Source organism: Neophocaena asiaeorientalis, unplaced genomic scaffold (assembly GCF_003031525.2).
Source record: "Neophocaena asiaeorientalis asiaeorientalis breed wild unplaced genomic scaffold, Neophocaena_asiaeorientalis_V1.1 scaffold89, whole genome shotgun sequence".
NCBI classification, from domain to species: Eukaryota; Metazoa; Chordata; class Mammalia; order Artiodactyla; family Phocoenidae; genus Neophocaena; species Neophocaena asiaeorientalis.
Window position 1 is genome coordinate 2,914,352 of NW_020172592.1, and position 11,186 is coordinate 2,925,537.

An 11,186-nucleotide genomic window follows, 5' to 3' on the forward strand; every position below is an offset into this window, starting at 1 on the left:
TTGTTTTAGTTTGGAGTCTGTTTTGCAACAATGTTACATATATTCTAAGAAAGAACTTCCTTAAATAGCTCACAGGGATATCTGGCAAGATTTCATTCAATTGTTGCAAGTTAGAAGATAGATAAAACTTTCACTAACTTGCTAGTCATGAAATTCACATAAATTATTTTGGTTGAAAATATGAAAAAACGGTTCCTGTGGCTAGTTAATCATCTTTAAGTACTCAATTTAGATCTCCTCTTTATATAGAGAGATGATTAGCATTTTTCTCCAAATTTTTATAGGTTATTATACACATACATTGAAACAAACGTAATAAGATCTAAATTTGTTTTTAAGTGCCAGAGAATTTTTTCCTGTTTATAATTATACATTACATTTCTGAAGATAGGTAAATCATATTCTTATCCTAGTTTTATGGAATTTTTTCCCCATACTTTCCAATAGATTCTGAAAGGTCTGAATCTCAGAATTAAGTCTGGAGAGACAGTAGCCTTGGTTGGCCTCAACAGCAGTGGGAAGAGTACAGCAGTCCAACTTTTGCAGAGGTTATATGATCCTGATGACGACTTTGTAAGTGCACCTAGCAAGATCACATGCAGTCCACACGACGAAATTTGGAAATTCCACCTATTACAGAGAGTTTACAGCTGTGTCAACTTTTAATTTTTAACAGTGGAACTGGGAGAGAAACCATATTGTTTTCTTTCCTGCATATTCATTCATTCAACAAATATTTATTGAGCACCTACAAAGTGCCAGACGTTCTTCTAGGTGGAATACATTGGTGGGAATATATTGGTGAACAAAGCATAAAAACCTCTCTTCCCTCATCAAGTTTACATTCTAACAAGTAGAGACAGACAATAAATAAAATAAGTAAATTATATAATATGTTAGAAGATAATAAATGCTATAGAGAAAAATAAAATAGTAATTTGTAGTACGCAGAACTTATCAATAATTTGTTTTTCAAAACATCCCAAAAGAATAATATCTGTAGAAAATATACTGTCTCATTTCTTTCTGTCATCCATATGTTGCACTTAACTTTCTCACCCTTGTAAACAGCATAGAGAACAAGACTGTGATAGTCACAGAAGCATAATTCTTAATGCTTCTATTCAGTTTTTCAACTGTTATTTTTAAAAGAAAATCTACTCTTCTAAAACTTAAATTTGATTTCTTAAGTCTTCATTTGGAGTTTACTAGACTCATGTATCCATGCTAATATTGAATAAATAAATTACTGGATTAGCATTCCTTACATAAAGCAGTTGCATAGAATATCCATGCCCAGACAGAATACCAGTTGGTGTGAAATACCAGAGTTATAATTATCAAACCTTGGCTTCTGTCATTGGAATATGTTGGGATAATAGGTAATGGTACTATCTATGGAGAAGACAATGTTCATTTAATATTATTTATAGCAGTGAATAGAATGCACTTTTACCTTTTGCAGAGGAGTGGGCTGTTGAAAGGAAGGAAGGATGTTTCCTAGAAAAAAAGTGCAAAGGTAAAATAACAAAACTGCAGTGTTTTACATGTGTTTATATGATAATATTTGTGGCTCCTAGAGTATATATTCTCATAATACCTAATTTGTGGATCGTAGAGTAAAGATATTCAGGTAGTTTGGCCAAATTTTAAGTCATTTTTTTTAGGTTTTATTAATTCCCAACTACCAGAAAAAGTCTATTGGCATTATACATGCTATAAATATTTTATCAAAATATAGTCATTGTTTCCTGAAATAACCTGCTTCTCAGCTTATGTTCTGCAGTAGTACAAAGGACTCTAATCCAATGCAGTGAAAGGCATCACAACGTGATCCATTCCTTTGGATTCACAGATCACGGTGGATGGTAACGACATCAGAACTTTAAATGTGCAGCATTATCGAGAACATTTTGGAGTGGTCAGCCAAGAGCCTGTTTTGTTTGGGACCACCATTAATAACAATATTAGATATGGACGAGATGGCATGACTGATGAAGACATTGAGAAAGCAGCAAAGGAAGCAAATGCTTATGATTTTATAATGGAGTTCCCCATGGTAAGTACACTATGTAGCCTATATCCTTAGCTTAAGTGTAAAGCACTGAAATATTCCAAAATAAGTTCAATAACAATAACATCTACAGAGTAGGGGGAGTGTGATTCATTTTTGCATTGTCCTAGGTGACACATCTGAAAATGAGAGAGTGTGGTAACAACCAGAAGAAGAAATACATCCTTGAAAGGTCCAATTTTTAATCTGTTTAGTTCTTACTGGTTCTCACTGCAAATGGAAAAGAAAAAATAAGGGATATGTTAAAATATAACAAAGAAATATGAAACAAAATCATCGGTGCGAGCTGAGGGATATCATGTATCTGCAAAAATGTTGGTTTGCAACGCCATCTTGTGGCTAAGTGTGGGAATGTCACACACAGTGCTTAGATCGGTTCTGTGATAAGGCAAAGGAAAAATACCATTGACTTTAGAAGTACATGGAGCTAATATTGGACAAGACATGTGAAATGATAGTTGGAAAGAGATACAGTAAACTATAATTTTGGGTATTAGGACATATAGGATCCTAATGGCTATTTCAAATTGATAGAGAGCCCTAAAAATATTTCTTTCTCAAAGTATTTGTTCATCAGCATCCTCTGAAATTGTTGTGGGGAGAACCTCGTGAAATATGAAAGGATGAGATTTGAAATTAAAAACACAAATAAAGGGCTTCCCTGGTGGTGCAGTGGTTGAGAGTCCACCTGCCGATGTAGGGGACACGGGTTCGTGCCCCGGTCCGGGAAGATCCCACATGCTGCGGCATGGCTGGGCCCGAGCCATGGTCGCTGGGCCTGCGTGTCCGGAGCCTGTGCACCACAACGGGAGAGGCCACAACAGTGAGAGGCCCGTGTACCGCAAAAAAAAAAAAAAAAAAAAAACACAAATAAAATTCCAACATCCCAGAAGGCGACCATAGCAAAAAAAGTTTGTTTTAATGGATATATTTTACAAACTACACTCCATAGGTCATAATAATTTTGTTCTTTTTTGTTTATTTCATAAAAACTTATGTTTGCCATTCATTACCACCTATCCCCATTATTTAGGGTCATAATTAGGACAGAAAACATTAAAGGCTTGAGGTCATTCTTTGCCGTGTGGTTTGGGAAAACAAAGACTTCCTTTCTTTGACCTTTTGACACTTTCAGTGACTTCCTTTCCTCAAAACACCAACGATCTTCAGTTTCCCACCTGGAATTAGAAAGTTTTCTGGTGCCTCTTAAGTCATTCCCTATAAGTTATGACTTGCTTTTACTAAAAGTCCAATATTTACACAAAGATGTCACTTGCTATAAATCTAATAGCAAACCCTAAAGATATAATCCAAAGAACAAATTAAAGATGCTGGGTTATTATGATAGAAACTAAATTCCACAGCCATGGTTAACCAGGGAAATAAGAATAAGCATAATAATAAATAAAAGTTACAGAAGTGGTTAATTCGTATAGGTGAAAATGTAGGGAAAGCTATACTCAGAAATAAATACCATTACTCCTTCTATGATATACACGTATTTTTGAATTAGGATTAACTGATACTTGCTAGCCTTTTCCCATAAACAGCCATAAAACTGGCCAAAATATATGAGACATAGGACAATTGTTTCCAAGCACTGGATAAGAGGTATCACAAAACTGTGATTCCTGAGGGAAAGGAAACTCATTAAGAAAGTCCATGAATTTTCAGCATACTTCCCGGGAACAAATTTCTGACCATATCTCTGTAAAATGGAAACCAGAGAGAACATGGCAGTCCCACAGAGCTAAAAGGCAGAGATAGAATTTCAGGGCAGCTTAAGCAACTGGAGAGGCAAAATGAGAGAGCTGTGGACATGAGGTAGGAGGCCGAAGTCCATGTAGACATCCCTTGGGAATCCTTCTCTGAGGATAAGATTACCCGTGGCTTACCACAGAGCAGCTGCTACAAAGCCGAGAGTACAGCCGAGATAGTAGAAGTCAAGCAGTATAGTGGAGATGTTGAAAACACAACCCAGCCATAGTGGAGAGGTCACATTAACACCATTTTTAATACCTCAGGCATATAGCTGAGACACCAAAAAAAGTCACACCTGAGGGGTAAAGACCACACCTTAGAGTAAGGCTGACTCTAGACCTGCTCTAACAAATCCTAAAATCAAGCCATGACAAGATCCCTAAAGGAGATAGAACTTGGATGTTGGGTCCTGCCAAGTTTTGAGACTTTCTATAGATTAACCCCAACAAAGCATAAAACCAAGATTACATAGTTCAAGATGATCAAGCAATATTTGAATTGCCTATGAGGATAAAAATCAACATTTTCTTAAGAAAACAGAATTCAGAGTCTCTTCAACATTCATGCACAGAATTCAGTACATATTCTACAATACCTAGATGTGCAAAGAAACAGGAAACTATGATCCATAGGCAAAAAAAACAACAACTAAATGTTTATGCACTTAAGAAAAACTTCAAAATGCAAGAAGAAAAACTGGTACATCTGAAAGGAGAAAGAGACAAATCCACATTTTTAGGTGAAGGCTTTAGTACTTGATAGAACAAGCAGGCAAAAAATCACTAAGGATATAGATAACCTGAACAATACTATCAACCAACTAGCTCTAACTGATATTTATAGAACACTCCACCCAATAACAGCAGAAAACATTTCTCTCAAGTGCACATGGACTGTTCACTGAGCTAAACAATATTCTTTTTTTGTTTTTGACATCTTTATTGGAGTATAATTTCTTTACAATGGTGTGTTAGTTTCTGCTTTATAACAAACTGAATCAAGTGTATATATACATATATCCCCATATCTCCTCCCTCTTGAGTCTCCTTCCCACCCGTCTAGGTGGACACAAAGCACGGAGCTGATCTCCCTGTGCTATGTGGCTGCTTCCCACTAGCTATCGATTTTACCATTGGAAGAAAAAACTTATAATTTCAAAGGAAACATGTAAAGTATGTTCTTGGGCCATAACAGAATTAAAATGTAGAAATCGATAACAGAAATATATCTGGAAAATCCACAAATATTTGAAAATTAAAGAACCTACTTCTACATAACCTATGGCTCAAAGAGGAAGTTTCAAGGAAAATTAAGAACTATTTTGAAGTAAATGAAAATGCAAGATATCAGTATTTGTGGAATACAGTTGATCCTTGAACAACATGAGTTTGAACTGTATGTGTTCACTTATACATGGATTCCTTTTTCAATAAATACATACTGTAGTACTACACGACCCACAGCTGGTTGAATTCAAGGATGTGGACACAGAACACCGACTGTAAAGTTATACTTGGTTTTTGTTTTGTTTGTTTTTTTTTTTGCGGTACGCGAGCCTCTCACTGCTGTGGCCTCTCCCGCTGCGGAGCACAGGCTCCGGACGCGCAGGCTCAGCGGCCATGGCTCACGGGCCCAGCCGCTCCGCGGCATGCGGGATCTTCCCGGGCCGGGGCACGAACCCGTGTCCCCTGCATTGGCAGGCGGACTCTCAACCACTGCGCCACCAGGGAAGCCCTATATTTGGTTTTTAACTGCACGGGTGTTGGTGCCCCTAACACCTACATTGTTCAAGCGTCAACGTACAGTTAAAGCACTGCTTTAAGAGAAACTTACAGCATTATGTGCTTACTTTAGAAAAGAAAAAGATCTAAAATCTGTAAACTAAGTTTCCACCTTGAGAAACTAGAGTAAGAAGGGCAAATCAAACCCAAAGCAAGTACAAGGGAAATAATAAAGACTAGAGCAGAAATCAGTGAAATCAAAACCAGAAAAACATTAGAAACAGTCATTGAAACCAAAAGCTGACAAGGCAAGACACAGAGTGAAAGAAAATATTCAATACATAGACCTGACAACGGATGTGCACCCAGAATATATAAAGAACTTTGCAAAATGGTAATTAGACCAAAAAATAAAATAAAATAAAAACTGGACAAAAACTTGAACAGACATTTCAGCAAAAAATAATCAAATGAGAAAATATACATGAAAAATATTCAACATTATTAGTCATCAGGGAAATCCCAAGTAAAACCACAATGAGATACCATTTCACATTCAATGGAATGGCCAGAATTAAAAGGAATAACAATGGTAACTTCTGGTTAGGATATAAAGCAGTTGGATCTCTCTTTCATTCTGAATAAAGTGAAATTGGTACAATCATTTTAGAAAGAAATTTGACAGTTTACTATAATGTTAAACATAATACTTATGACTCAGCATTCTATTCCTACATATTTTTCCAAAAGAAATGAAAATATGACTACAAGAATATCATGTACATGAATGTTCATAACAGCTTTGTTCATAATATTCAAAAAGTGGAAATAACCCAAATGTTCATCAGCAGCTGAATGTATAATCAAATTGTGATTTATGTAGGATTGCCAGATGAAATACAGAATTTTCAGTAAAATTTGAATCTCAGATAAATAATAATTTTTAGTATGAGTATATCCCAAGTATTGTATGAAATATACTAAAAAAGTATTCCATTGTTTACATGAAAATCAAAATTAACTGAGCTCCCTGGTTCTTGGTGTGTTTTTGTTTTTGCTAAATCTGGCAACCCAAGATAGATGCACATTGTGAATAAATAGGAGTGAATTACTGATACACACAACATGGATGAATCTCAAAAATTTTTATGCTAGATAAATGAAACAGACCAAAAAAGTACACAATGCAATTATATCAAGGCTGCAGTATACAAGATTAATATACAAAAGTCACTTTTCTATATACCAACAATGAACAAGTAGAATTGGACATTAAAAACACAATACCATTTATATTAGGACTCCAAGAAATGAAATACTTAGGTATAAATCTAACAAGATACATACAAGATTTATATAAACTACAAAACTCTGACAAATAAAATCAAAGAATTAAATAAATGGAGAGATAGTCCATATTCATGGAAAGGAAGAGGTCAATATTGTCAAAACGTCAGTTCTTCCAACTTGATCTATAGATTCTATGCAATCTGAATCGAAATCCCAGGAAGTTATTTTGTGGATATCAACAAACTGATTCTCAAGTTTATGTGGAAAGGCAAAAGACCAAGAATAGCCAACACGATGTTGAAGAAGAACAAAGTTAAAAGACTACACTATCCAACTTTCCAAGACTTATTATAAAGCTACAGTAATCAAGGCAGTACAGTATTGGTGAAAGAAAAACAAATAGATCAATTCAACAGAGTCCAGATAGTGTTTCTTTTAAAGATACCAGTGCATTCAAAAAATGTCTTTAAAACTTTGAAAATCGGTTCAGATTATTATTAATCTTCCTTAAAATCCTTGATTATCCTATGTTCTCATTCTTTTAGTCCTAGCCAAATTTTTCTTAGGGCTTCTCTTCACTACACTCTTTTAAAATAGTTTTTACAAAGAACAAATCATAAGTCAATACCAGCCAGACTGAAGTAGAGATTAAGTTGGCATTAAAACACAACTGTGATTGCCATTTCCTGTTCTAATCATCTAACCATGCTGCCTTCTGTTTCTGTTTTCTTTCCTATTTTTCATTAGAAATTTAATACCTTGGTAGGGGAAAAAGGAGCTCAAATGAGTGGAGGACAGAAACAGAATCGTGATTGCTCGAGCTTTAGTTCAAAACCCGAAGACCCTGATCTTAGATGAGGCTACCTCTGCCCTAGATACAGAAAGCGAATCAGTGGTTCAAGCCACACTGGAGAAGGTAAGTGAGAAGATTCATTTATTATTTTCATATTCCTCGTTCAACATTATTTTTAAATACAAGAAAGTATAGCTCAATAGCGGATTATTTATTAATTTCAGAGCCCTCCTTAAGGTATGGATGCAGTGATTTGGAAGAAAGAACAAGATGCTATACTTAGTGTTAAAAATATATATGAGGCTCACATCCAAGCAAGCATCCCATATATACCTCCATTCCAACAGGTCTGCACTTTCCACCTCCCCAGAGTAATTCCACACCCCTACCACCATCACAATTATAATCGCATCCACCCTTTGTCTCTTCCATATAGACCCGTGGGATTTTCTTCTCTGGCCATTTTTTCCTCTTTGGGCAACCCTAGAGTATTCATTTTAACTTAATTTCACTTTAAGTGGAGAAGCATACAGTGTGGTTTCCCTTGACCTTGAACCATCCTCCTTCAACAGCCCTGGGCCCATCACACTGACTTCCTGCTCATTGCAAGCTGTTGCACATGCTTCATGGCCACAATGCAGAATTGGCCCTTTACCATATTGCACTGCATCAGGGAGGGTAGTTAGTGGTGGTGATATGAAAAGCCACAGAATACTTTTTTCAGTGGCCGAACACTCTTTTAAATCATAACCTTCAAACTCTTCAGAAGGCTTAATGGAACTTTTTACTTTGTGCTTGTCTGAAAATGGGTTGTGTTTTTCTCTCTAAGAAAATTACAGGCTTTTCTTTTTAAACACTGATTTTGTGTGACCAGAAATGGATACTGGCAGCCAGACTGCCCACTGCTTATTGAAAAATCTATTAGTTACTATTATCAACTTACAGATCAGATTTTATAAGTTTTTACCGTTGTTTCCATCTCAAATGATGAGAGTGCCACATGTTGCTCATGATATTTCTTATTTTCATAAAATAAGCAAGTGATATGAAAATCCATGTTCATTGTGGACACTTTGCCAGTTTGGTTCATTTTGGTGGAGAAGAAACGATGATTCCCTCAAAAGCATGTCTCATACTTTATTCATTTTTTTATACTTAGTAACTAGGACAGCGCTCTATTTATAGAATACACTCAAATTGTGTTTATTAACTGTGATGTTTAGTTACTTAGGGCTTGAATGTACTGAAAAATGATTACACTTAACCATCTCAAATTACAGTTTTTCTAGTTTTATTGAAATATAATTGATATACATATATAAGATTTTTTAAAAATACTGTAATAGGCTGTGAAGTTGTTTAGAGGTTAAATGTTGTACCCATTGTCTTTTCATCCAATATGTTAATCACTTCAGGCAATCAAAACTTGTTCAGACTTTTAAAATAAACAGTTGCTTAGTGACATGATAAACTAATAAATATTTTTTTCCTACTGGTTGAAATGAAATCTATATCATAAGTGAAAAGAAAAGAATACAAAATGTTTGTAAACTATTATTCCAAGTATATATTTTTAAAATTCAATTATGTTATTTTCCAGTTTTTAAAGGGTGTAATTAAATCAACATTGTAGAGATGTATGGGTGTGAAACTGCTTTAAATAGACTTTGCTGATCTTTTATGGAGTGAGGGTAAATGGTAGCAAATGAGGTGACAAGTAGTGCAGTAAACTCATGAAATACATATGCTTCAGTATATAATTGACTTGTGGTGAAGAGGCGAGTTAAAATACAGGCAAGGAAATGAACACTCTAGTGCCATGACAGTCCTGTACACCCACTACACAGATGGTGGTTGCAGAACCAAGTCTTTAAAGAGGTCCCCACCTAAGGAGGTTAGGGCATTCAACAGGTCTTGTTTCTGCTCATCTGTCTAAGAACTCTCAGACGCTGTGGCATGACATGGCCTAACCCACAGCAGTTGACAGATTGTTTTATAGCTCAAAATACCATGTAAACCACTAACCAACAAAGAGGGAACAATAAAATGTATTATTTCTTACTGGTGAATGCTGCATCCACCTCCCTCCACAGCCAGCCTTCAGATATCCTCCCAGCCCCTCCTCTCCATTACCTCATTGTCTTCCTTTCATATGAAACTCTAGAATCAGTAGAACTAATCTATAGTGATAAAAAAAAATCAAATCAATAGTTTACTGGGGCAGGGGGTGGGTTTTGATTGAAAAGGGGCATGAGGGAAATATCACTCTTGTTCTCACTTGGATTATTGCAATAGCTGTTTCTCATGCCCGCTTCAATCTGTTCTCAACACCGCAGCCAGACGACGTTACTAAAATGTAAATTTGATCATGTCGTTCTTCTGCTTCAAATCCTTCAATGCCTCCTTATCTCACTTCTTACTCTAAGTAAAAACCAAATTCCTTACAGTAGCTACAAGGTTCTATGGAGTTGGGCACCAAGCTCCTCCTGGAACCTGACACCCTACCACTCTACCCCACATTGGCTGCCCCTTAAACATACCTTAACACTTTTCATCAGCTAACATACTATATATGTATTTGTTTATTTTGTTATCTCCCTTTCTCCACTGGAATATCTACTCTTTGTTGTCAAAGGCATTATTTGGTTAACTGCAGCATACCCAGCGTTAGAACAATGCCTGGCCACTATTAGACAGCCAATAAATATTTGTTGAACAGTATCTGGATGAGTGTGATACAGAATAGTTCCAAGGCCTGAAGTGCTCTTTTCTGGACTTCTTAGTTTAGGCTTGCTGCAATCTAGTTTTGCTTCACTAATCTTGTTCAAGAGGAGGACTTAGGATTAGTGGATAAAGATCTATACTGCAAGCTATGGAGTTCCACTCTGCTACTTGTTTAGACCCAGCATGCCAATGCAGCAGGCTTCCAGGTTATCCTACCATGAGGAGTCGTGGCAGTGAACACCTGCAGGCCCCTGGGGAAGCAGAGGAAGCCCACACTGATTTTAGGATAAAGCCTGTAAAAGCTCTTTGAAATGTTAAAAGTAGTATGCAAATCTACGGAATAATTATTATGAAGGGGATTCAGCTACACCACATTAATGGAGTACCTTTAAAAAGACCCTTTGCTAATTATGAAAGATGGGTTTCCATCACAGCTTTATTCTTTGAAGAGACCGAGCTGCTTTGTTGCAGCCCTCATAGGCTTTTCTTTATCATCACTTCTCTTTCTCATGTGATGCATTGTTTGTCTTCCTCTGAGGTGACTTACATTATGTTTATACCACTTGGAGAATTAATAAGTAAATTGGTATATTACATTAAGCTGTGGGTTACCTTATTATATTAAGCCCAAGAAGTGGTTATCCAAAGCTGAAGTTAGGTTAATTATTACACACACACACACACACTCACACATGTTTTGGTGTGTCTGTCAGATATCTTACTTTCTCTTTATATATGGAATTGGGAATGTTTTAGATTTTTTCTTTTTCTTTTCCTTTTTTTTTTTTTTTTTTTTTTTTTCTTTTTTTAACAACTTTATTGG

At 35.9% G+C, this 11,186-nt stretch overlaps 1 protein-coding gene across 1 annotated transcript in view; it reads left to right on the plus strand.

Moving 5' to 3' along the window:
* ABCB5 (ATP binding cassette subfamily B member 5) overlaps positions 1 to 11,186 on the plus strand; it is a 108,667-nt gene that overhangs the window by 21,019 nt on the left and 76,462 nt on the right. Inside the window, 4 exon segments of the mRNA XM_024738434.1 lie at positions 448 to 573; positions 1,856 to 2,059; positions 7,594 to 7,646; positions 7,648 to 7,762. Coding sequence (XP_024594202.1) covers positions 448 to 573; positions 1,856 to 2,059; positions 7,594 to 7,646; positions 7,648 to 7,762 — 498 coding nt within the window.